Genomic DNA, 27,297 nt, shown 5'->3' with positions numbered 1-27,297 from the left:
CGCGAGGTGGGGAGGGAATCCTGGCGGCCCGCCCCGTCCACGCGCCCACCGCTCGCCCGCCCAGCCCTTGACGCAACCCCGTGGCGGGGGCGGAGAGAAGCTCCGGCGCAGGCGTCCTGCGCGCCTCTATTGTCTCTCCTCCGGCAGCCGTCAGGAGGGCTGGCTAGCCGGACGGACGGAGGAACAGGCGGGAGGGAGCCCGCCAGCGAGGACACCCCCGCCCCCGACGGGAAGCGGCGCCTGGCCGAGGAACGACGGGGACGCCGGCAAGGCCGCGCCGAGGCAGCCCTCAGGCGGGAAAGGGCTCCGAGGAGAGCCAAGGAGGGCCTGCGCTCGCTCCATGGCCGGCCGGGGCGCGCCTTGACGGAGCCCGCAGCAGCCGGGGCTGCTGTTCCTCCTGCGAGAGGCCGGCCTCGCCTTCCCCGCGCTTCGCCTGGATGCGGAGCGGCAGCACCAGAGGACCCGCGCACAGAGGCCGGGGCCCCAGCGGCGGCGGCGTCTTTCTTCCGTAGGGCGGGCCCCGGAGGCGGGGCAGCGCTGCCCCTGCTGCCTTGTCGCCGTGGATGAGCCCGGGAGGAGCGGCGGGCCGCCCGGTGGGGCGCGGCGTCGGACGGCGGCTGGGGCTGTTGCTGCTTGTGCTCGGAGCAAAGGAGGAGCGGCGGCGACGACGGCCGGGAGAGGATGCCCGGCTCCGGGGGCCGCTTTAGCTCCTAGTCCCCGGCGCGGGTGCCCCTGCTCGACCTCCCCGTCCACAGCGCTGCTGCCGCCGCCAGCGGCATGGGCGGCAAGCAGAGCACGGCGGGCGCAACGGCCACGGGGCGCTCCCGGGGCGGGCCCTTGGCCGGCGTGTCGAGCGACGACAGCGCGGTGCCGCCGCCCGGGGGAGCCTCCCACTTCGGGCACTACCGGGGCGCGGGCGGCGGCGGCGGCGGAGGGCCCGCCATGGGCTTGCGCAGCCGCTCCGTCAGCTCCGTGGCCGGCGTGGGCGTAGGGCTGGGCATGGAGCCCGCCGCGGCCGGCAGCGTCCCCTTCGGCCTCTACACGGCGGCGGCTGCAGCTGGGGCCACGACGACGACGACAGCCGCGGCGGGAGCAGACTCGGAGCGGGGTCCCGGTGGCGGGTCGGGCGCGGACTCTACCCCTTACGCCCATGGCAACGGTTTCCAGGAGACGGGAGGCGGTCACCACAGAGACGGGATGCTCTACCTGGGGTCCAGGGCCTCGCTGGCTGATGCGTTGCCTCTGCACATCGGACCCCGGTGGTTCAGCTCGCACAGCGGTGAGTGTGCTCGTCCCCGCGGCCTTATTTCCGGGCCTCCTTTCAGACAGTCATGGGGAACCCCAAGGCTCTTCATAAAAGGAGAAGGGAAAACTGCAAGAAATACCATCCTGCAACATATCCATAGCATCATTTTTTTTGAGGGGGACCCAAATGCATCCTTCTTCCCTCTTGCCCCAAACCCAAGGCCAGGGTCCCATAGGTAGGCAGCAACGTGGAGGCTTACCGTATCTGTGGTGAACTTGTCTTGCGCTTGGAGGTTCTGGGGGTCAAGTTTGCTGACACTTGAAGCCCTTGACTGGAGATTCAGAGTCTTTTGTTTTAAAGAAGGTGAGGGTGGCTGTTGTCCTTGCTTGGTGGTGGTGAGGGAAAGGTTTGCTGTGAGCATGTTTAGAAGCATGCCTGTGCTCAAGGCCTGGCAAGTAGGTTTCATTTGTTTATATAAATGGTATGTAAAATATCAATGCAGCATACAACCACATTTACAAGTCCCAAAAGCATTAAATACCATAAAACAATATACAATCATAGAATGGTAGGGGATCCAAAGGGTCATCTAGTCCAATCTCCTGCAATGCAGGAATCACAGCTCAAGAATCTCTGACAGATAGCCATTCAACCTCTCTTTAAAAACCTCCAATGAAGGAGACTCCCATCAGCTTCCAAGCTGATGAAGAATCTCCTTCCTGGTTATTTGAATCTGTTGGTTTGGGTCCCTGCTCTCTGGAGCAGCAAAAAACAAGTTTGCTTTGTCTTCCACGTTACAGCTCTTCAGATATTTGAAGACTGCTTTCAAATCACCTCTCCATCTTCTCTTCTCCAGGCTAAACCTGCCCATCTCCTTCACAACTACTCATAAGGCTCGGTTTCCAGGCCATTAAAAATCGTGGTCACCCTACTTTGTAAATGTTCTAGCTTGTCAATATTCTTCTTAAACAGAACTCCAGGTGAGGTCTAACCAACGCAGAATAGAGCAGTACTGTTACTTCCCTTGACACTATAGGTTCATAAAATGACTGGCTCATCTTTGAAAAGTTTATATCAGCAAATAAGCCTTTTGATAGGAGCAGCAGTGATTTGGGGTCCGTTTGTGCCCTGGCAGCACTGTGTGGAATCCCCACCCATTTGTTTGTTTGCTTGTTTGTTTGTTTCTGTTTAGGGTGGGGCCTGCCTAGACACACAAGGAGATGCACCACTATTTAAGTCAGGGGTCAGCAAACCTTTTCAGCAGGGGGCCGGTCCACTGTCCCTCAGACCTTGTGGGGGGCTGGACTATATTTTTTTAAAAAATATGAACGAATTCCTATGCCCCACAAATAACCCAGAGATGCATTTTAAATAAAAGGACACATTCTACTCATGTAAAAACATGCTGATTCCCGGACCGTCCGCGGGCCGGATTGAGAAGGCAATTGGGCCGCATCCGGCCCCCAGGCCTTAGTTTGGGACCCCTGATTTAAGTGGTGTTTCTTTTCTTTCCTCCCATACGAGCCCAGGGAAGCTAATAAAAACTGTACAAATAGAGTTGTCAAACAATAATTTAACCCCAACTATAGAATAACAGTACTGTAGCGCTTCAACTGTTGAACTCCACTCCAGCTACTGCTGAATTGACATTGTGACTTGTCTGGTGCGGCAGCTGAGGAAGTGATTACTGGGGTGTGGAGAGACTAAGGTAACAACCTGTCCTTTATTACAGATCGCTGCCTGTGGCAGTTTTGCAAGTACCGGTATGGTCTGAGGCTTTGGCACATCACCTATCAATGAAAAAGGAAGCTGCCCAACAGGCCGTGTTATTATTATTATTATTTATTAAATTTATATACTGCCCTTCACCCAAAGATCTCAGGGCGGTTCACAAGATAAAAATTGTGGTTCTCTTTGATTAATGGACAGTATTTTTCTTTTGCTCTTGGGAAAAGAGCAGGCTTTCATTGTATTCTCCCCCACTCCACCTCTCCCTCTATCTTGGATTAAAGCTAGTAACTTGCTTTCTCACCAATATAAGAAATGATTTGTAGCTTGTGGGCTCCCTTCAGGCATCTTGATGACCCATTACATGCAGGATACTGGATTTAAATGGGCCTTTGGTCTGATCCAGCAGAATTTTTGTGGAGCATGTTAACTTAGGGCTGTGTTTAATTAGAACAGATTTTAGAGTTGCAGGAATGTGTGGCCTCTGTAGTCTGTTGAGGAGTTATGGTAGGTAATTGAGGGTCATTTTAGTTTTCAAATCTCACTCTTTGTTCCTTACCAGATTACCTGAGTCTGGACAACTGTTGTTAGTATTGCAAAACATAGGGAATTAAGATAAGATCTGTGGGGCCTTGGAAAGTGGTATTTGGGCCTACTGCCTTCAGAAGTGTGTAGAACACATATTTGATAACTCATCTGGTAGAATTCTAGATAGGTGAGCACCCCAAACAACTGGGGAGGCACCAGGTTAGTGAAGGCTATTTTAAGGGGAAGCTGAAAAAAGAAATTATCTGGGATGGAGAGTACAGAGATTTACAGCCCTGTCTTCTACATGTGAACTTGGAGGCAAGTCCTGGTAGGTTCCATGGGGTAAACTCTGATGTGTGTGTTCATAGTTTCCCTTCTACTGTGCTGCAGGGAACAAGTGATGTAAAGATTAAGCAGTGTCTCCTAGCATGGCAATTTGCAACCAGGTTCTGCCAGGGGGTGGAGGAAGTCCCTTTCATCTTGCGAGGTGATTGTATTTTAGTCCTCTATCTTCCGCTTGCTTAATTGATTAAAATATAAATTAGGCTCAATGATATAAGCAAATCTGATGAGTCCTGGTGCTTTCCAAGCTCATCTTCTTCCCTGTTAAATATATTTGCTACTTTGCTTTGCTTTGTCACCCTTGCCAATCAAATTCTTTCATAGTTAATGTAGTTCCTCTCCAAACCTTATGACCTGTCTTGTTTAACCGCAGCAATGCTATATTTCTGTTTTTACAGAAGAGCTCCATGTAACTGAGAAGCTTTTACCATTTCTAATATTGCTCCATTAGTGTTGTCTCACTTGGTCTGTGTGCTTTGCACCTCTGCAAGAGCAGTATGGCTACCAAGACATGCACAGAACCAAAATATTATACTGCCAGTACAGATTTGTGGTTAGTTGATGCTAATTTTCTGTGGACCAGCTGGCACAGACAAATCATGTATTGTTTGAGAAATAATTGCCTGGACCAAGTGGAGTGCATAGATTGTTTACAGCCACGATGTCTTCTTCACAGAGTGCGGCTCAGAGAGAAATTATTTAAAATCCATGTATTCTGTGTCCAGATAATTAGGTTAATCTTCCAATTAATGCTTTCCATCACCTTGATATTTCCCTGAACAGCAGGAGGCTTTTCTGCTTGGCTGTATCTGTGTTGCAATATTCTTGATACCCTATTGCTGGAGGGGGAAGCTTTGCTTTCAAGCGGGGAGGGGGAGCGGGAGCACTGTGAAGGTCACAACGCACAGGACTCATCTCCACTTCACTGGCTGCCTTTACATCTCTGACAGAGGATATCTGTGTTCATGGCTGTAAGTTCTTGGATAAAGAGAAGCGGCCAGCTCCCACAAAACCTTAGTTCCTTTGCGGTGTAATTGCAGCACTGCCAGCTGTTAATAGCCAGCTGTTAATAGCCTTGTGTAGCTCCTGAATTCACTTATAACCTCCCTGGGTATTTATTTTATTAATTTACTCTGGAAAACTCATGAACATCCGCTCAGACGGACAGACTGTTGATCCATCAGTATTGGCGACACTGACTGGCAGCAGATCTCCAGGGTTTCAGATGGGGAACATGCATTCCCAATCCTACCTGCTGATGCTACACATTGAACCTGGGACCTTTCATGTGCAAAGCGGATGGTCTACTTCTGAGCTACAGCTCTTCTCCATTTACTGAAAATGGCATGCTTCAGCATGGCTACAGCAAGGCTGCTGCATCAAGCTCCTGAGATCCTGAGTTAGTTACTAGTCCCTGATTCTTTGCCTGGGAGACTAAGTCCCAGTCCCCCATTTCAAGCATCTTTATCAGTCACTTTGGTGGATTCCCCAAACTCAGCCTTGCCAATAAATTGACAAAGGTGAACAGCCTGCAAACCAGTAGTTCACCTGCCTGTACACGCCCACGTTTAGTCACTTGTGACCTAAAAGATGGGGGAGTGTGTTGCTTACTACAGGTTTCCAGGCAAATGGCTATAAGCCAAACAGCTGGTTGTCCCTCCCTAAAAGGAGGCTTCATTGCTAAAATGGACCTTGCAGAGAGGTTCAAGCAACTTTTCAAGGGTGGTTTCTCTTACTCAATTGCTCTCCTTAGACATACCGGTAAGAAGAGCCCATGTGGTCTTGCATCCTGTTATTGCGGTGGTCAGCAAGACGCCTATAGGAAACCCATAACCAGGACCCCAGTACAAGAGCCCCTCTCTTTTAGTTTACAGCATCTGGTATTCAGAAGCATTGCTGCCTCCTGCTGGGTAGACGCAGCATGCCATAGTCCATCTCAGCTTTTGGTTTGCCTTTTGCAAGGGCTTAGCTCAGTGTTTGGGGCTAAGTCCTCAATCTAGCACTTTTCTTATGAGAAAAGTCACTTGACAATTAGAAAAGTCACTTGACAATTGTTGACCATCTCTAGGTGGGGCTTCCTTGAGCAGCTGTTAGAGCTGTGTCAACATGTTTTCTCAGAGCCAACTAAGCTTTTCCTTGGATTTCTGTGGCAGCAGAGATGGGGCAGAGGTGAACATCTAGCTAATAAGACAGCAGACCTCAAAAAATGCAGTGTTCCTGTTTTTTTAATTAGTCACAGTAGGCGTTGTAGTAGATCCATATGGGTGAGTTTGAAGGCCCTTTCTTCCCAATGAGTGGTATGACAAGGGAAGTCTCTCTCTCTTTTTAAGAAAAAGAACAGTCTGCACACACAAACACTAATTATCTGACCTGTTGAGCCAGTGTGTTCAAGGCATACCATTTACCGTGGTATGCAACGGAAGTTGGGTCAACCTTGCCTTCAGGGCTTCATCCTGTGAGCTCAGCCACACAATTGATAGAGGTGGTGGTGCTTTTGAGCCATGTGGAGAGTTTGTTTTCCTCACAACTAAGTACCATAAAATGGTGGATTTGGAAGGGACCCCCCAAGGGTCATTTAGTCCAATTCCCTGCAGTGCAGGAATGAAGCAGCCACAGCTTGATCTCATGCATCTAGGAGTGGAAGTGGGGAGCTGCTAGCACCACCTCCAAGAGAGATGCCTTGCTTCCACGTAGGTTCCTTGCACAGAGATATAGCAAGGCCTGAGCTTCCATTGTAACTGAAAGCTTGTGGGCGTAGAGCAGTGTTGCTCCACATCCTAGCATTGCTCTGATGGAAGCTCTGCTTACCTTGCATTGGAGGTTTGAGTGTCCAAAACCAGTCGTAGACCGCAAGTGCCTTGTGATCACCATTGAGGTGGTCCCGTTTAGTGGTTCCTTATGCTGAGTTGTTGGACAAGTGGAAGCAACACTTGCCAACCTAGCCTTCTGCAGTGTATCCCTGTGGTACTGGGGATTGCTTTACAGTACAAGAAACCGCATATGCACGCTAGTGAGCCATAAATAGGTCTTTCAAAAAAGAACTTGCATGGAGTCTTCTCTCGAGCAAGACCTTCCACCAGCCTTTGCCAACCCGCCGCCATCCACCTGTTCTACACTACAACTCCCACCATCCCTGGTCAGCACAGCAAAGGCTGGAGCGCACAGGCAGAGAAGAACTTCCCTGGACTTGCAGTCGTTCTTCTCAGCCTTCTGCAAAGTTGGAAACAGCCCTTCTGTAAGTAGAAGAGGCTCTCTTGGTTAATGGAAGGGTACCTTTGGATCCAAGCCGTTATCTTTGTTTAAGAATGTATTCTTTTTGTGTAGCTACCAAGCCAAATGTACTGCTGGTGTCGTTACTGGAGATATGAGTGGATATGGGTCTCAGGAGAGAGGGTTGGCCTTGGGTCTGGATGTGAAAAGGGCACTGTTATTATTGTTTATAGTTACCACTGTTTATGTGCAGTGTGCCAACTTTCTTATAGATTCAGGGCATGATCTAAAGACCCATGATGCAGCAATTGTAGGCCTGATCTGGTCAGCTTCTGGGATGGGTGCTTGGAAAACAGTGGTGGACTTTGGGCTCTCAAATTCCAGTGTCACCCTGGGTGCTGCTAAAATTCAGCATCCCCCCTGTCTAGTGGTCCATTCTACAGCATTGTTTTGGCACCCCCTGCAGCGTCGTGCTCTACGCTATAATTGCCTCTGCTAGAAAACCCCTGGATAGTTTGCCTTGAGTTCTATAGAGGAAAGGAAGGAGATAAATACCTTCCTGATAGGTATTTAGAGAATGGATTCGGTTGCTGGTGCATAATCAAGTTACAGATTTCATCAAGATAATGTGCAGAATTCTAACTTTATATGGAGTGTCCAACCTCTCAGCTACACACACGCAGCCAGCCATCAAAAGCACATTTGCTGAAGAGTGTTAAGCTGGTGTAGCATAGTGTTGGAGTGTTTGACTAGGCCCTGGGTTCAAATCCCTATTCAACCATGAAGCTCACTGGGTGACCTTGGACCAGTCACTGTCTTTTAGCCTAACCTACCTCACAGGGTTGTTGTGAGGTGATGGAGGGGGGAACAAATGCATGCCAGTTTGAGCTCCTTGGAGGAAAGGTGGGATAGAAATCAGATGGATAAATAAATATAAATAAATCCCTGGAAGGCTTTGTGAACTAGATGTGAAACATGGGTGTACCACTGGCATAGCTGTGCATTTCCTTGCTTGGAAGAAGGGGCTGTATGTAGAGCAGGAGGCAGCAGGAGTGTCCTTGGCTGAAAAAGAAAGGAGACAGGAGTCATCTACTTGCACATAGCAAGGCCGTTTCTGGGGTTTCTGTTTTCAGCATCTGTGCTCTGCAGGAAGCAGCGGCTTGTGTGTGTGGCTTAACACTTCCTATGGGAAAGGAAGTGAGCAGCCTGCCAAGAGAAGCTGCAAGCTGATCATTACCTGTTTGTTGTGAACTCATTGGCTGCACCTGGTGTGCCAGATACCATCGTTTCTGAAAATTGCCTCGTTTAGAGAGTCACAACCCTCATCTTAAGACGGGGCTCTTCCTATAAAGAAGGCTGGGGAACCTCTGGCCCTCCAGATGGTTCTACGACTCACATCATTTCTGGCCAAGGACTCTTCAGGCTGAAGGCAGACATAATATTGAAGGGGGACATGACTCCTGCAGTGAAAGCCCAGCTTTGCTATCCGTGGGACAATACATTCATTTTGTCACACCTAATGGCAATCTTGCTACACTTATCCCCAAGCTTCAGGTGGGCTGCTTGCCTTGCAGAAAGCAACATGCTCATACAAAAAGCTGTATTTTCCCACTTTTATGAAGTACGCATTCATTTTTAAACACAAGCATCTGGCAGATGGGGAGGCCTTGGTATCATGGGTGGTGGGTGGTAGCTGTTGAAGTGGTTTTTGCGGCAGTTCACCTTTGCTGCAAACCTTCAGGAAGTTTGTTCAGCTTCTGCCCTGGAGAGAGCAAGTTGCATTTGGGCAGAATCATGGGTGTCTCTAAACAGGCACCGCTGCTTTGCAAATGATGCGTCTTTCTAAGATAATGTTAAACCAGGATTGAAGACTGCTGCCTGGTTCCATCCAAATGTACAGCTTTCGGTTTGAATGTACTTTACAGCTGTAAAACATTTAGGCCCGAACCCTGCATGGGCTGAGTACAGTACAGCATCAATCAAATGAGCACATTGGGAGACCCCTCACAGAGGTACAATTCACAGAGTAGTTTAACAATCAATCCCTCTTTCAGGGAACTCTGGGAATTGTAGTTCTGTGTGGCAAATGGGGTCTCCTAACTCTCAGCGCCCTTAACAAACTACAGTTCCCAGAATTCTTGGGGGGGGAAGCCATGACTGTTTAAAGTGGTATTAAAGGTGAAGGTAAGGGACCCCTGGCAGTTAAGTCCAGTCGCTGACGACTCTGCGGTTGCGGCGCTCATCTCGCTTTACAGGCCAAGGGAGCCGACGGTTGTCCGCAGTTTTTCCAGTGCACGGAAACGCCGTTTACCTTCCTATGATGAGTGGTACCTATTTATCTACTTGCACTTTTTGGGGTGCTTTCAAACTGCTAGGTTGGCAGGACCTGGGTCTGAGCAATGGGAGCTCACCCCATCGCGGGGATTCGAACTGCTGACCTGATCGACAAGCTCAAGAGGCTCAGTGGTTTAGAGGTGTGGGTGTGGCCTTGTCTTTTCCTGGCCATGTGCCTTTCCTATTGTGCATTCTGTGAGTTGGCAATTTTTATTGTTCTTCCCCCTCCCCCCAATTGGTGTTACTACAGTTTTGGTTGTATTGGATGTATTTTATATTTTACCTCAGCAATTTCCTCCTTAGTTTGCCCTGTGTGTGTGTGTGTGTGTTTGTTTGTTTGTGTTCTCTTTGAAGAGGGATGGGTTGTTAAACCATTCTGAGAACTGAGCAATTATCAGTGCCCTTAACAAACTACACCTCCCATAATTCTTTGAGGGACGCCATAATAGTTTAAAGTGATATGGCAGGCAGTCGTGTAAATATGTGGTGCGAATATGGCCTGGATGTCTTTCAGTTCTTGTGGAGCAGCTCCTTGGACCTTGTCACAGCAAGTGGCAGCTGAGCAGATGCCATTTTATTCTTGTCTCAAGAATGAGAGTTCTGTAAGTAGTTGATGCATTTGCAGCAGCTGGGAGATTCTCCCCACCAGGCGAATTTGAAACCTTAATGGTGCACAGAGGGATTTCTGGGGAGTGTTTGAAAGGAATGAGAAGCAAAATATATGAGAGAGCTTCCTGAGTACAATTGTGGCAGTGGTGGCCTTTCTGCCACATGACTGCTGGCTGAACATTCCCTCCATGAGGGGAGAAATATCCCCTGACACTCTAGTAGCACAATTTATTTTGGAGGTGAAGATTCTGCGTCTTCTTTTCCCTTGGCCACCAAGCCACTGCTTTGAACCTTTTAACAAGGTTGAGCCAACCATTCTTCCCCCACCACAAAATACCAACAGCATTTCTCAATGTGATTGAGCACCAGCCAGACACCTTTCTTTCCCCTCCCTTCCCTGGTGTGATACTGCTTCCTGCAAAAACATTATACTGGCAGAACCAGTGTGGCATAGTAGTTAGAGTGTTGAGCTAGGATCCGGGAGACCAGAGTTCAAATTCAGCCATGACTTTGCGCCTGTCCCTATCCCCTAAGCCTGACTTTCCTCACAAGGTTGTGAAGATAAAGGGAAGGGGGGGGGAGAATCATGTATGCCACCTTGAGGTCCTTGGAGGAAAGGTGGGATTAAAATGTAATAATAAATAAAGCATAGACCCCTTTTAAAATTCTTTTAATGTAATTTTATTGTGAGTTTCCCTGGCTGCTTCCTTCATAGAGGAAGGGTAAGTTGTCAGTTTGAAATAATAGATAAAGCGATTTCACGTTTAACTTGTTTCTATGTGCTGCTAGAGTGGATTAGAACAGCAGGTTGTGTTGGCTGCTTGGTTTGGCATGTGGAGGCTGGGAAGTCAGCCACTTAGGGACCTACAAAATACAGGTCACTTCCTGTCTGCATTGCTGTGCTGTTGTAAACACATGTGCTGGTTGGCCAACTCTAATTCCACACTGAACTGTGGTCACAACTTGCATTGCGGTTTTGAGAGCAATTGTAGGTAATGCAAAGTGCATGAATGGATCTGCTATGGCCAGTATGTGTGTGTATCAGATGACATTGGATTGGATGACACTTTTGCACACTAAGGATGCCTTTTTTTAAAAAAATCCATGCTTAAAGATTCCAGTTTAGCACTGAAGATTTCCATGGAGAAGCAAATTATATGCCTGCTCACATAACACAGCTGATCCCTGCTGTTCTGGCTATTTTTGGAGGTGTGATCCTCTCCACACAGAGGCAGGGGTCCATGCAGGTTTGGCTTGGTTTGGAAATAGGGAGGAGGGGAGAGGTTCTGTGTTCCTGAGTCAAGGGGACCCACCTTGCTTAGAGTGCAAAGTATCCCAACATACTGTTTATTTATTTACTGCACTGATATTCCACCTTTTCCTCCAAGGGTCTCAAGGTGGCATACATAGTTCTCCCCTTCCTCATTTAATCCCCACTGCAATCCTGTGAGGTAGGTTAGGCTGAGAGGCCATGAGTTGCCCCAAGGTAACCCAGTGAAAACTTTATGGCCACATGGGGATCTGAACCCTGGTCTCCCAAGTCCTAGTCTGGCAGCTTTTTAAAAGCAGCTTGCTAGGATTACACAGAGCTTGCAGAAGGTGAGGAAAGCCAGGCCCCGGCAGGAAATCGGGTTAGGTTTCCTGTGTATGGATCAAGCTTCATATGGGGCAAGTGGGAGTTGTAGTCCAAAACATCTGGAGGCAAGATTGTGATGGATGGGTGGTGTCGGGACATCTATAAGTTGATGACAAAGTTACTATAGCCTTGAATTGGGAATCCAGGAAATGGAGGCTTCTAGGAAACCAATTTGCTTTGAAATTGAACTTGAGCTCTCTGGCATATCAATAAATTCTATTTTTACAGGGTGCTGGTGCTTCTTTTCTCTGTCCTCCCTCTCCCCATTGTTTGCTCAGAATATTATGCATAAAAAAAAATCCAAACCAATCCTCTTAGATCCTCTTTCTTTTAATATGTTAATTATTGTGTATATTTTGTCCCTTCTTAGTCGAGCAAGTTACCTCTTAAAAAATAATCATAATTTTATTTATTTTTTAATGAAACCGATTGCTCAGTATATCCCCAACCACATTGTTTACAAATTACTTGTTCTCTGCTGTGTGCTTAGTATTTTCCTTGTTACAGAAGATGGACAGGTCCATAATTTCCTGAATTACCTTCCTCCCTAATGGGCTGACAATGGCCTGTAACAAGATCTGGGTTAAACAAGGACTACTAGGCAATATGAATCTCTGTCCCGGAAGGACTTGCAGCCAGATTTAGTATTGAATGAGAGAAAGGTGTTGGCGAAGGGCTGGGGCATAAAGGGCAGGAGACTTAAGTTACTGCAAGCAGCATGGGGTGAGATTCAGGGCCTTGTTGCAACAATCCTGTTTGTTCTTCTTTTCCTTTTACAATCCAAGGTAGCTAACGTGAGAAGCATAGAATGCAAGAAAACTAATAGGAATAAGGAGCCAGCAGGTTAAAAATGACTAAATACCGGCATCAAAAATGTAAATTTGATCTGTGGGAGTGATACTGATGTAAAAAGGCCTATGTAGTACAGTCAAGCTTTTAAAAGGTCAAAAGCCTTTTAGAACACACAGATCTTGCTGGCTTTCCACTGCAATATCAACACAGATCTCCTGCCCAGGCAGGGAGTCCCAGAGCCTCAAAACAAACGTGGGCTTCGCAAGCTCCCTCAGATCTCTGCTCATAAACCAGATCCCGTTGGTGGAGAAAATGGCCTGCTTTAATTACCATCACATCTTTGGAATGTGCCTGCACATCTTTTGCCTGCTCTTTCCCAACAAGCTGATCACTTATTGCATGACAGATCACCTATCTGCGCACAGCCTCTTGTCATACTTTCCACTGCACTGAGGAGGTTGGGGGTATGTGGCGAGCAGGTGTGCTTGCGGGTTTCCCACAGGCATCTGGTTAGCCTTACCCAGCAATTTTTATGGGTGATGCTGTAATGTTGCTGTAGCTGTCCACATTCAGCATATGGGGTGTGCGTTACTGGGTTGTTTTTGTTTTTATTTTGATTATGACTTTTGTGTTTTTATATTCTGGTTTTAACTTGTGAACCGCCCTGAGACTGCAGGTGCAGGGCAGTGTACAAATTTAAATAACAACAACAATCTTCATGCAGTTAAAATGGCCACCTATTGATGGAGCATGACAGCACCTTACATTTTTATGTATATAGGAAGATTCATACAGTACATATAATTATCATTATCATTATTTAGTTTGAGGCTACTTTATACAATTATAACTTTAAAATGAGTATTTTATACATGATAAAACTAAGCCATTTACATAAAAACAAAAAAAAATACAGCAACATTCACTGACATTTGCATCCATTTGTTGTGTCTGCTAGAGAGCAGGAGAGGGCAGATCATCACAATTATTTACGATTATTATTGTAACCCATGTTTCTTCCAAGGCACTCAGAGTGGCATGCATAGTTCTCTCTCTGTTTTAGCCTCACAACAACCCTATGAATTAGGTTAGGCTGAGAAAGAGCGACTTCCCTGTGAGCTTTGTGGGAAAAAGGCCGGCTTCTGCTTCAGTGATGAACATGTGGTTCTTGGTATATTGGATAAGGAGTTTTTCTTAATTTATTTAAGCAATTTTTATCTTGCTTAACAGCAATTGCCTCAAAGCAGCGTACAACGAATACAACATGGAAAAGGTAAAATCAGTTAAAACTTTAAAATCAGACTTCAGTTGAAATGCCTGCTGGAATAAAAAAAAATTCAGTAAGACACCGAAAGTTCAACAGGGAGTAGGCCAATTGCAAATACTGGTAGCTGCTTTGAGGGCTGTAGCTGAGAAGCAGGAAATAAATCTATTAAATATATAGCAGAGCCAAATCTATCTTCTGCCCACTCCTGCGACAGAACAGTATGCTTTTGACAATGAGCTGTGACACATTGTACCTACTGGGCTGTGTGTGTATTTCTGCTGTAAAGGGCTGACAATAGATAGGATGATCAGAAGTGTCATAGGATGATCAGAAGTGTCCCTAAGCATGACTAGGGACGTACTGCCAAAGGGATGTAAGTCTGCCACCCAGTGTTGTGCATCTGGTTGTCAACAAGCAGGTTGAATCCTGCTTGTGGGTTTCCCATAGGCATCTGGTCGGCCGTTGTAGGAAACCAGATGCTGGACTCTCCAAGCCATTGGTCTGATGGGGGGGAGGTTAAATTCTCCCTTAAGAAATGTATGGTGTGCAGACCATCGTGGAGATCTCCAGATGACTCCTTTAGCATCATGTCACGGCACCATGGCTTTTTCCTGCTCGGAGGCCAAGGAAAGGTCAGCATTGCTGCGGGCTGTATGCACGTGGTGGCAGCTGTGATGGCACCACCGTGTAAAACCTAAATAAACTGCCTGGGCATGCCAAGAGCTTGTCCCTGGGCTACTGGCCAGCATTCCAGCCTGTGCTCATCACCTGGGGGTGTCAGTCAAAGCAGCATCCTAGCCCTGCCCTTTGGGGAATGTAGCATGCTGTTGACATGGGCTATATTCCCCATGTGCATCCTTATTTTTATCCTGTGTCCCGATCCCAGTTTGTGGCAGAATGAGCAGCCTTTGTTTGAACTTGCACTTCAGGCAAAAGCAGCGCTGAGCTTTCCCCTCTTGAATGCTCTTTCCCACCCATTTTGAGGAGAATCTTATTTTCTGCTCTTGGACTGCTCACACCTCTTCGTGTGTTCCATGTCGAGGTAGCTTCTCCCGAAATAAAATGCATAGGTAAATGGTGGTGGGTAGTTAGCCATGCACTCTGCATGCTTACCCCACCATCACTCTCACAGGTCCGATGCTCCGGCTGCACTTGGTTATCCTGTGGGAACTGAAACTCACAGACCTTGTTGGCAATGACTGTTTCACTTCTGCAAGCAGTCCAGCAACAAAAAGGGGCTGGAGACTGCGTTTGAGGGTGCTGAGGGCTTGAGGGTACAATTAGTACACAGTTAGCAAAATATGCATGTACACCAGGAGTTGGATAATATATAGTAATATAAATTTGGATTTTGTTGCAGGTTCTGTGGCTACCACCCTCTGATCACGTCTCTCCCTCCCTGTCGCGCCCAAATAAATAAATAAATCCCAGATCAGCCCACCACCACCTCTGAGAGACAGACTCTTTACTTTTCCAGTGGATCTGGATCCAGTGGATCTGGCTAAAAGTTGGAACCAGAATAATTAATCTGTTTCTTGAAAAGCAGATAGAGCTGAAAGGGGAAGTGGGAAAGAGAGTCAGTCTTCCAAGTTGCTCCTTCAGTATCTTTGCACTTCTCAGGGGAGAAAGGGGTAGCCATTCTCAGGCACCTCATGACTCGGGGTAATAATAATAATACTACTACTAATAATAATAATATATTATTTATACCCCGTCCATCTGGCTGAGTTTCCCCAGCCACTCTGGGCGGCTTCCAACAGAACATTAAAATGCAATAATCTATTAAGCATTAAAAGCTTCCCAAAACAGAGCTGCCTTCAGATGTCTTCTAAAAGTCTGGTAGTTGTTTTTCTCTTTGACATCTGGTGGGAGGGTGTTCCACAGGGTGGGTGCCACTACCAAAAAGGCCCTCTGCCTGGTTCCCTGTAACTTGGCTTCTCGTAGTGAGGAAACCACCAGAAGGCCCTCGGCACTGGACCTCAGTGTCTGGGCAGAACAATGGGGGTGGAGACGCTCCTTCAGGTATACTGGACCGAGGCCGTGAGTTTGCGGGGACTCAGAGGTGTTGAGGATGTCAAGGGAAGACATCAAGAGCCATATGGTATGCATGGCCGCCTATTGGCAAGCCCTGATAATGCACGCAAGTGCAGCATAAGGCTGAGTCAACAGTTAGACTTGCCAGTAGACCCACCAAATCACAGCAAATATTTTGCCTTCCCAACTCAATGCTGCTAGTGCCATCCTTACCAGTACTTTAAGCAAGGTGGCAGCAGCCGAGTTGCAACCAACATTGGGGAGTGACATCCCGCCAGGCCTCTGGCCTCTCAAGATTGGGAGGCTGAAACCCATCCCAGCAGACATTTGGGGGGGGGAGCAGCTGTAGAGGCCTCGGCCCCATAGAGTTGACGGGCCTGGGCAGCGAGGACATTAAGGGCAGAAGCAGCCAGCATCTGTCTCCAGCCACCTTTGTGCCAAAAGTTTGCATGTCTGCATACTGGTTGATTTCGTGATTAATAAAATGACTGAGGCAAGCGTGTTGCTTTCAGGGCTGTGTACATCTGCATTTGGATCTGGGAGGAAAAAGAGAGGCTTCAAAGCTATAAAAATAGAGGGTGGTTGCTGGGTGACAGAAACGAGCCGCTCCTGGTTGCCCAGGTGAAAGCCAAATATCACGTGTCAGTTGCCTCTTCCTCGTCAGCTTGGGTTTGTTTTTAGTGGCATTTTCGTTGCTACGTGGCTGGCATAATGTGTGCATCAGTCTGGACTGCAACCTGCTTCTAAAAGGGGTATGGAAATACTTCATGTCTCGAGGCACACCGGCTTGTTGATATTCCAAGTCTGTGTGAGAACCGGGAACAAAATGTTTGCCTCCTTTAGAGGAGCTGCAAGTGATGCTGTGGCATCCCTGAAACTAATCTCCCCAACAGCAACAGCAACATGTCAAAATGGTCTGTACAGTGTGACGCTTAGGTGTCGAGAATGTCATCCTTGAAAGTGTTCAGCATCTCTTAGGTGTCCATGTTGTAACTTCTGGGTTAGCTGTATTTTCCCAATAATGCTTCTTCATGAATTAAAACTGTGTAGCTTCAGCTTCACCACCCTTTGAGCTCCCCTCTTTTTTGTGCACCAAACTGTGGTCCGTGGGCTGCTAGTGGCCCATAAACTTCATTCAGGTGATCCCTTTCATGCCTGCAAATATACCATAAAAAAATAATCATACCGCATCAAGCACAGTGCAGTACAGTTGATATTGCAGGTTTGCCAACCACAGCTGTATTCCATACAGTTGTTGCAAGATTCATATCCTGAAATGTGGATTTTAACTTTTAAGGGGTGCGGGGAACATTGCATTTACTTACACACAGAGACACACAGGGCTTGGAACTATCATATGGAAAATTCTAGATCAGGCTCATTTTCATATCCCTTTAATTGATAAGTTACTAGAGATTTAATTGATTGGGGAGTGCAGACAGTAGTAAATAGAGCTGCAAGCAAAGAGTTTGCTTTTGTCACAACCACTTTAAACTTGCTGTATTAGTGAAACGAAAAAGAGAGGGAAAGATATTGCGAGAAGTGTACAGAAACAAAAAGCTTTAAAAGGTCTTTTTACAGCTTAAAACACTTTCGACTGTTATAAACATAGTCTTTTGTAATATGCGAAAGCTTTTATGATATGCAGAATTATTCTAATCAAAGTTATTGTCTGCTTTTTAACAGAGCATTTAATCTTCTGAAAAGTCTTTAATTGGCTAGCAGCCCTTATTTCCACACATCCTAATGAGGGCTTTTAAAATGGGAACAGACCTTACTCATTATCCCACAGCTAGAAGAACTATTGATCTTGCAAAATTGTAACAAATATATTTAAACAACCTCCCATGGCTCAGTTTGTAGATATCCCCACTTTCTTGCCCCTCTGAGTTCCTGAGAACTGAAATTCCTGATGGGGAGGGTCCATATTTGTTACATAGCTGCAGAAAGGGTAGCTTTATGGATTAGAATTATTTTGAGTGGCCAGTCTGGTGCCCTCCAGTTGAGGCCATGATGGGAGTTGCAGCTCTAAGGCTCTTGAGGGAATACAGCTGAGGCTGAGGCTTGGTATTATCTCCCAAGGTTCCCACGTAACATTAGCCGTTGCCTCCAAAGGCTTATGCCATGCAGAACACTTCCTGGGGCGGGCATGGGTGAAGGAAGCAGGGAGTTGTTTCCTTGTCAGTTTGTGACTTAGGAATAAGATGGCATAAAGGTGAGCAGTTCCTGCTGTGCTCACTTGGGCATCTGACATCAGAAACTATTATTCGTACTGTGTTGATTGACAGTCCTTGGTGTTAACCTTAACCTGCCCAGGCTCTTTCTATAGTACTCTTGTTCCTCTGGTCCCATACTAGGAGTAAGTTCCCATTTGGGAGCCTGTCTAGCAGTTTCTTTCTTAGCCTGGGGACTTGACAGGCTGAAGGTGTTTTTTTTTCACTTGGAGAGAGATGTGTGTCCAAGAGGCAAACTTTTGGACCCATTGCACTACTATGTTCCATGTTTGATAGAAAAGCATAAAATTTCTGTATCCAACTGAATGCAGGGGGTTGCTGTTGTTTTCTTGGAAGCCCACGTTTAATTTTGCTTCTGACTTGACTAAAATGTTCATCTCTAGACCCAGCTCAAGTGAGGCATTCACAATAAAAATGAGTACTGCACTACAGGTTTCCTTTTTGTTTTATTTTGTGTGTTTCTAGTTCATGTCTCTTTTGTATGTTTATGTGAAATGAATTTGAGTTTTAAAAAATATTTTTATAAAAGGGAGACTTAAAGGAAAAAAATAAGCCTCCACAGTTTGCACGACCCATAAAGACAGACACAACCTATCAGTCATTTATTGTAGCCCACTAGGTATTTGGCAACTGTCCTGTGATCCTAGTCCAGGGAAACAGCAAACACTGGAGATTTGTAGGTCTCCTGATAGGCTGGGAGTTGCTTGGTGCATCACCAATTGTGTAGACCTGATATAGATTTATATACAGGTATGTTCATGGTAAGAAATACTGTACTGTAATGTAACCTCATTTTCTACCTGTCTTACTAATATTCCTCCTAAGAGCACTAAACTGTGCTTTCATGGGCAAAGGCCAGCCATATGTCCTGGTTCTTCAGGGAGAAAACAACAGAGAGTCTTGTCACCCCTTAAATAGGTAAAGGTAAAGGGACCCCTGACCATTAGGTCTAGTCGTGACCGACTCTGGGGTTGCGGCGCTCATCTGACGTTATTGGCCGAGGGAGCTTCCAGGTCATGTGGCCAGCATGACAAAGCTGCTTCTGGCGAACCAGAGCAGCACATGGAAACGCCGTTTACCTTCCCGCTGTAGCGGTACCTATTTATCTACTTGCACTTTGAGGTGCTTTCAAACTGCTAGGTTGGCAGGAGCTGGGACCGAGCAACAGGAGCTCACCCCGTCACAGGGATTCGAACCGCCAACCTTCTGATCAGCAATTTTTAGGCTCAGTGGTTTAACCCACAGCGCCACCTGGGTCCCTTAAATACAATGCTGCAATAAACTTGTTTGTCTTTAAAATGCTTCAAGACTCTAGTTTTGCTGCAACTGCTTAGCTTAGCTAATTCTCTGGAAACATTTATAGGGAGCATCCAGGATCAGGTGCTGCCTTTGCTCATATGTGAGCATGAAAAGATTGCTCTTGCTTGCTCCTTGTTTTTCAGGAAAGCCTTGTGGCATATTCCAGAGTTCTCTCCTTCCATGTCCTGTCCTTCCTTCCTGTGCCCTCTCTGACTGCAGCTGTCTGTCTCAAGTGGCCGAAGGGCAACGCAGAGGCATTTCTTGGGAGGTGTGCGTTCTCTCCCTCTGTGGTAGAAGGATGCCAGGCTGGAGAGGGCCTGGCCCATGAAACATTTTTGAATACGTTAGGAATACAGTTACAAAGTCATCCACAAAGAAAATGATTACAGAGCAGTTGCTCGTATGCAGAATGTGCCAGGGTCACTCTTGACGTGTCCAGATAGGGCTGAGAAAGGGTTTGCTTTGGTTATGGAAATCGAATCCAGCACACTTTCAGCTCCACCTTCCCTTACAGGGTTGTCTGACATTTAGTACATGTGACCTCAGTGAGATTTTAACTTCATGTCAGGTCTGACTTGGCAAGAGGCAGCTTCCTGTGTTACTAGATAGTGTCAGAGTCACCATCCCTCTCTAATCCACATGTCCTTCTCTTTTGCTCCTTTGTAGGTTTCAAGTGCCCCATTTGTTCCAAATCCGTGGCTTCCGACGAAATGGAAATGCACTTTATCATGTGTCTGAGCAAGCCCCGCCTCTCCTACAATGGTAAGTGGGGGTTTTTTTCCAAGAGGCCAGTTTGACACAGCAGGATGGGGGCATGGGATGCAAGGAAGGGTGGGGAGGGTGGTGCCTGGGGTGCTCCAGGGAAATTTGAACCCCATCTGACTTGCCTGTAGCCAGCTTGTGTTCTTAACCAGCTCACCTTTCTCAACTTCTTTCATGCAAGCCCAAGGGTGAACAAGCAGATTTGGTTGGGACTCCAGCTCCCACCAACCTGAGCCAGCATTGCCCAATAGTCAGGAGAGGTTGGAGTTGTAGGCAGGCAGCAGCTGGAGGCTCCAGATTCCCCACACCTGAGGTCAGCTGTCCAGCAGCGAGCGTTGATGCACCATGTCTTGTTCTTCCAGCCTGGGCTTTTGGTGACGTCACCTGCGCTCCTCAGAACTGTGTCGGCTTATATGCTAAAAATTACAGAGAGAGACAGAAGTACCAAAAACTGCTAGAAAACTAAGTACTAAGCCATTTTTTATGCAATGCACTCTCAAAAATCGATGCAAACTAAGTTTCTGGGATTTCCCCCACACCTGCTTTAATTCTTCTGAATTAACTCCGCAGCCTTAAGGACTAGAAACTCCACAGTAGAAGGCTTTTATGTACTGGGTATCAAATCCTGTTCTTTGATAGTGTTGATTGTGAGCTCATGGTGGGGAGTGGGCATGCTCTGCCCTCCTTTTGCTGCTGGAGCAAAGGCAGTAGTCTAGTGCTTGGTGGGTGTGTGGGTGAGTGGACATGCATGTATAGTTGGCATAGACCAAGAACCCCGGGTGATTTCTTCTGCCTCCTTTGCAGAGCCAGTGACCTGCTTCCCTGGCTCAGGGCACTTGCTTGCTTTCTGCTTCTCACGCAGAGCAGTGCAGGCTTTGCTCAGGGCTGCTGCAGTCTCTGCGTTGCAGCCCAGCTGGCTCTCAGTGTGGCAAGGGGGCTGACTGCTCTCTCCTGCCCCCCAGGAGTGATGAGCGGGCCTGCCCAGCAACCGGGGTGGAGGGGGAGTGCGGGCAATGGCTTGACCGGCACCTGCTCCAAGCTGTCAGTGCCAGGCTGCATTAGTCCCCCAGTGTCCCTGACGCTACACAGGATCCGCCCAGGCTGTGCTGGCAGAGACGGCGCCAGGCAGCTCCTGAGGCTGCAAGCTAGAAATCAGGTCAGGAGGAGGAGCTGGTCGCTCTGCATCACAGCTGGGCCTTCCCCAGCCTGCCTGGCAGCAGCCTGCGGTACAGAAGGCAGCTCTATCCCCCCCTCCCCACGCAGAAATTTCCCAGCCTGCCAAATTGAGCATAGCCAGAGATGGTGCACCTTACTCAGTGGTGCTGGAAGATTAAATCCGAGCTGCATTCTCTGCTGCCCTCCCCACCATGAGGATCCCTGTTCTTCAACACCCCACCCCACTGCCCCAGTGAGCCCTTACCATGCATTCAGCCTGCTCTTACACAGGGTTCTGTCAGGTCAGGCAGCGGGGTGGGAAAAGTGGCGGGGGATTTTTGGAAACAGCAGAACTGCAGTGCTTAGCAACTCATCCAGTGCCCCCTTCCTTGTCCTCACCTTTGTTGCCTATTTTTGGAGCTGTGAAGCAAAGGAGGGCTTTCACAGAATTGCCTCCAGGCATTAGACAGTGGGATGCTGGTTTCCTTTGATGCCTCTCAGTGTCAACCTAGCAGCCCCTTTGGCCTGCGTTTAGTTCAGAGGCTTCCAGAGGAGAAGAATATTGCACTATTTGTTAGGGCTGTCAACCGAGTAATGATCTTCACCGCCTTCCAAGGAGCTAAAGAATTACATGGTTAGATTTATGCACACTTAACTAGTGCAGTAGCACAAAAGGTGCTTTTAGCATGGCAAGCGCAGGTGGCAATTTCTATTTTAGCATGCAGACTCTGCATATAAGAAGAGAGAAAAATGTTATCGCTGAATGTTTCAAATAGTGATTTTTACCGCTTTTGCTCTGGATCCTCTTAGTTTTTGTCAGCTTATCTGGTTGGAGAGCACAATAGCAGCAGCCTCCCAGAGTGAGTGTTCCTGAAAAGAGGAATGAATAATCAAAATAATTTCTGCAAAATAAACACTCCTTTGTAATGTTATGTTCTGATTGCAGCAGGAGTGTGATACCCAATTCAGACATCACACTAAACCACACTTAGTCTTCCATAACAATGGTTTGGCATGATATCTGAATTGCATTTAATCAGATTTTCAAGACAGTGCAACTTCTCTATATAATAAGCTGTCCAGAGTGTGTTGAGGAGGGAATGGGCCTTTTTAGTAGCACCCACCACCACCGGGCTATATCAAATGTTCTCCCTGGAAAACTTTCCTGCCATCAACGCTGATATCTTTTTAGCACTAGGTGAAGACATTTCCCAGGCATTTGAGTGCTATTTTTTTTCATTTGACAGCAGTTGGTGGGTGTCTCCTCCCCTTGGGGGTGCTCTTTGTGGTGGTTGGACACAGGGATTGTTTTTCATAGTACAATAACCTTGTTTTGCTTTTAATTACTTTGTTTTTTATGTTTACTACTATTTCCAAGTTGTTTTAAGACATGGGTAAAGTGACTAATAAGCTGAAATGATAATCAGTGTGAAAATATTGCTTGGGCTTTTCTCTTAACACTTGCCTGTGACATCCTTTGGCTTGGATGTCTTATTCCTAAAACATACAGCACAATCTCTGTTTGTTTTGTGGGTAGCAATTGGGTTATTCCCTTTTCTCATTTCGTGATCATAATAACAAACCTTCTGTTAACCTCAGCAATTTCCAGAGATGTGTCTGGAGATACACACCACTGTCTTTGGTCCTCCTGAGTTCTGTTTTCCTTTCCTTTCCCTTTCAGCAGGATGCTGCTTGTAGCGTGAGCAAGATTGGTCCGTGTGGCGATTCGCCCTGAGTCAGGACCCAGCGTGTAAGGGGTTAAGCTTGGGACAGTTAGAACCCTCAGGGGCGGGCTCAGCCAAGGGATAAAAACCCCTCCCGAGTGGCAGTTGCAGGGGGAGTTGGAGTTGAGTGAGTTAGTGAAGTCAGAGTTGGTTGGGGAGTGAGAGTCAGAGAGCTAGGTGGAGTATTGGGGGGAAGGAACAGACAGACAGGATAGCAGTTTGATATAAAACTAGTTGTGTAACTTAGAAGGTATAGGCCGGTATAGGCAACAGTTTTAAGTTCATGTACAATATTATCAATCCAGTAACTGCACGCATATGTACCAATAAATAAACTAAAATTGTTGTTTTTAAATTATATCCTGGTCTGTGTCATCTGAGAAGGGAAATAGCAAGTATCCAGCAGGCAGTCTGAGGGGAGCTGCAGCCTGGGATACAAAGTGTCATTGGTGCAGCATCAATTGATCTTGAAAAGATCCAGTGGTGCTGTACAGGTCCAGGCAGGACCGTGACAGTCCGTGAGACTAGCAATGCAGTAATAAAAACTAGAATAGAAGCAAGCCGCCCTGACATGCTAACTGTCTATGGGTAGGAATGCCTTTTCTCAAGGAAGTGTTTATGGTCCACCACATGAGCTCTACCTGTAGTCTGAATTAGTGTAACCTAGACACAGGCTTACCATCTCTATGAGGACTAGGTCCCAAGTCTCTAGACAGATCTCCCATTGCCTTTTCGGAAGGTCCTCCCTTCGAGAGTGGTCAGGAACAAATTGTAGTTGGCTCTCTACATTCAAGATCTGTACAAAGAAGCCAGCCAGTCTCCCCAGCTCACCTATCTAGGTGTGCTGGTGCTAATCGTTTGGTTGCCTAAAAGAGAGAGGGGATCTCTCCTGCTTGGTGGCTTGGAGACGATTCTTATCTGCACAAATAAACAAGCGAGTGACTGTTTACAATATGGCCACTGTTGGGCTCAAGATGACTACCCGCGGAACTGCAGTGTAGGGGAAGGCATGCTCTCTGCAAGACCAAGGTTGCATGAGAAGAGGGGTGTTTTTTTTAACATTATCCCATGGGCAAATCCAGGAGTGAGAAATTCTGCCTCCTTTTATGGGCCTTTACAGTCTCCCTCTTGAGGCTGGAACATTGGCAAGGAGGGTGGGAACCCATTTCTACCTGGTCCTCCTTGTTCATCTTCCTTCTCTGACCTTCATTCCCCCCTGCAGATGATGTCCTAACAAAGGATGCAGGCGAGTGTGTCATCTGCCTGGAGGAACTCCTGCAGGGAGACACGATAGCCCGGCTGCCCTGCCTGTGCATTTACCATAAGAGGTAGAGTATGAAGAAGACCTGGGTTCAGCATTCTCCCCGTAGAGTTCCGTTGTGGGACAGCAGGGCTCCCGCAAATGGCCAAACCTGTCGCATGGCACCTTCATATGGGCCACTGAATTCCTTGGGTGCTTCTTCCTCCTCAAGCCCCTTCTGCTGGGCACATGTGGCCATGCTGCTCCTCATCCACCCCCCCCTTGTGGAGTTATGGCAGGTACTTGGCCTCAATGATTCCTCTGTTGTGGGGTCTAATACCCACCTTTTCTTCTTCAGTTGTATAGATTCCTGGTTTGAAGTGAACAGATCCTGCCCAGAACACCCTTCGGATTGACCCTGGCAACGCTTGCTGACCTCTCTCAAGGTGAGCCTTTGCTTAGAAATCTTCTCTTGAAACATCTGGAGGCCTTAACACACCACACACACTTCTGTTTACTACCAAGTTTTAGCATGCAGCGTTGACAAAAAACAAACAGAGGGCAACCAGTCAACAAACACTATCAGTTCACTCAACACTATATTTTAAAGATAAGAACTAACCTGAGTCATTCTTTACCCAATAGGTGAAATTTTAAAACAACCAAAACATATTAAGCTGACAGAACTTGAAAGAGGTGTCAGCCCAACAACAAGATAAATCTGATTAATGAGTAAAAACCAGGATATACAGAAATAGTTTTGCAGTGGATGAATATGACTTGTCTGCACAAGCTGCAAACCCTCATAAATGCCCCGTTTTTTATTTGCTTGTATGTGCTAATCTTCATCAATTTCTCTACTTAAACATGGAACACATTTCTACAAACTACTGAGCCTTTCAAGGATGTCATCAGCAAGCTATTTACTAGTTAAGTCAGCCTATGATGCAGTTAACAAAAAGCAAGACACCTGTAGTCGACTGTATACATTTCAGAATTATTTCTAAGAGTAGCATTGAGTCTTCTGTAATAAGCCAGTTTCATTAATGTTGAAAAAAAAACACAACCCAAGCAATTATGTGCTGTGTTTCTTTGCAAGGAGGGGCCCTTGATGTTCTCAGAGTATCATGTTGATGTTCTGCCACACAGAAAGAGTTCCCTCAAACCTTCCTAGACTACTTTTGTGTTTAAAAACACATCTTCTGCATGCATATTTTTACAGCATCTACATGATGCTTCTCCTATATCCCCCCCAAGCCAAATTCAATCCAGATTTTCCATTTCCAGGAAAAATCCCATAAGGCCAAATTTATTTATTTTTTAAAAAAAATCTCGTGTCCAGCAACCTATTTGTGATATTAAGCTCCTGTATGGACGCAGGTGGCGCTGTGGGTTAAACCACAGAGCCTAGGGCTTACTGATCAGGTCAGCAGTTTGAATCCCTGCAACGGGAGGATGGGGTGAGCTCCCGTTGCTCGGTCCCAGTTCTTGCCAACCTAGCAATTCGAAAGCACGTCAAAGTGCAAGTAAATAAATGAATAGGTACCGCTACAGCGGGAAGGTAAACGGCGTTTCCGTGCGCTGCTCTGGTTCACCAGAAGCAGCTTTGTCATGCTGGCCACATGACCTGGAAGCTGTACACCGGCTCCCTCGGCCAATAAAGCGAGATGAGCGTCGCAACCGCAGAGTTGGTCACGACTGGACCTAATGGTCAGGGGTCCCTTTACCTTTTATGGAAGCTTCCTTTTTTCTTTCTTTCACTGAAAGGATATTTTACCCATTTCAGAACATGGGGCGCATTTGAAAGAATACCCACAATGAATTTCTCATCTCACATGGAAGAATACTCTGGTTTTGTGTTATGTTTAAACTCCCCTTATTTTGTGGGGGTTAGATGTGTTCTTCCTGTGTGTTGGTGTTGTCAAGAACTTGCTTTCCTCGACTTGGGCTCACTTCTCTGCGCATGTGGCAATCATTGATCCTGTCATTTCTCTTGACAGGTCGTCCCGCCATCCATCCCCCTCCCACACCCAACCTCCTCTGAGCAGGCTCTGGACCCCACTGGGACGACAGTGGGGACGAGGGGCTTGTGTTAACTTCTCGACTTAAAGGGGCAGACAAGAACCCACTCCAAGAGAAGCTGCTGCCCTTGCAGGGCTACACCTTGGCAGCCGCCAGCCTGGGTCGAGAGGAGTGCCCGGCGCCAGAGCCAGCGGCCGTCGCCCAGCGGCACCATGATGTTTGGGCCAGACCTGGTTGCTAGCCAAACAGAGCATGAGAGAGTCACCCACCATTTGACAAGGACTCGGCCCTTCCTGCCATACGCGGGTCACACTTTTGCACTGAAAAGGTGATTTCCCACCCCCCTCCCCTTCTCCTTTTCACCTCCACCCCTTGGAAAAGGAAGAGGAAACAACAACCCCCCTCCCGCCATGCCTGCTCCCACCCTCATCCTGCGGAGGAAAGGGCATTTTCTGTCACGTTTTTGAAGGCGTCGTAGGTTTGTCTTTCAAGTGTTTACAAAACAGCCATTTCGTGTCAACTGATGTGTGTTCCTGGTGATGTTTACAAGACTGCGTCCTCTTGGCCTCTTGGCTCGAGCCGCTCCGGCAGTTGAGGAGCCAGATTTCCCTAGACCCTTCTCTTTTCCCTCCTGCCTCGCCTAGGGACACCCCCCCCCCACCTTCATTGCCAAAAGTCCCCTGGTTTCCCCTTCCTCCCTCCTCTCAGTAAGTCTTGGTTTGAACTCCTGACTCTGGGGCATATTCTGAAGGGCTGTTTGCCACTCACAAGTGTCCTGCTAAGATGCCTGAACCTTTCTCAGCCCTGTGTGGAAAACAAAAACAGCCGATTTTTATTAAAAAACACACACACACACAAATGCGCACACACAGACACACACACACACACACACTCCTCCCTGATCCACATTTGAGCACGAAGCGGAGACCGCCTCAGCCATGGGAAAAAAAGCCCCTGCCCCGGTGACCTCCATCCAAGCAGGAAAAGGTATCTGTATTTATATAGTAAAAAATAAAAAATAAAATAAAAAAATAAAAAAAATATTCAAAGCTTGGGAAGGGAAGCTTCCCTTATTAGTCAAGGTGTTTTGATATGGTATTAAATAATGTTCAATAAAATAGTCACTGTTATTTTA

General features: G+C 47.2%; 1 protein-coding gene across 1 annotated transcript; it reads left to right on the top strand.

Moving 5' to 3' along the window:
* The first annotated feature begins 129 nt into the window (after positions 1-129).
* Positions 130-27,297, top strand: ZNRF1 (zinc and ring finger 1). Its single transcript, XM_035118164.2, has 5 exons — positions 130-1,279; positions 19,926-20,021; positions 24,123-24,228; positions 24,499-24,586; positions 26,141-27,297. The coding sequence occupies exons 1-4, from the start codon at positions 778-780 to the stop codon at positions 24,554-24,556; spliced, it is 762 nt and encodes a 253-aa protein (XP_034974055.1). The 5' UTR covers positions 130-777; the 3' UTR covers positions 24,557-24,586; positions 26,141-27,297.

This window comes from Zootoca vivipara, chromosome 6, assembly GCF_963506605.1.
Source record: "Zootoca vivipara chromosome 6, rZooViv1.1, whole genome shotgun sequence".
In the NCBI taxonomy this organism is placed as follows: domain Eukaryota; kingdom Metazoa; phylum Chordata; class Lepidosauria; order Squamata; family Lacertidae; genus Zootoca; species Zootoca vivipara.
Note: the sequence above shows the minus strand (reverse complement) of the source record. Positions and strands in the feature narration are given on the sequence as shown.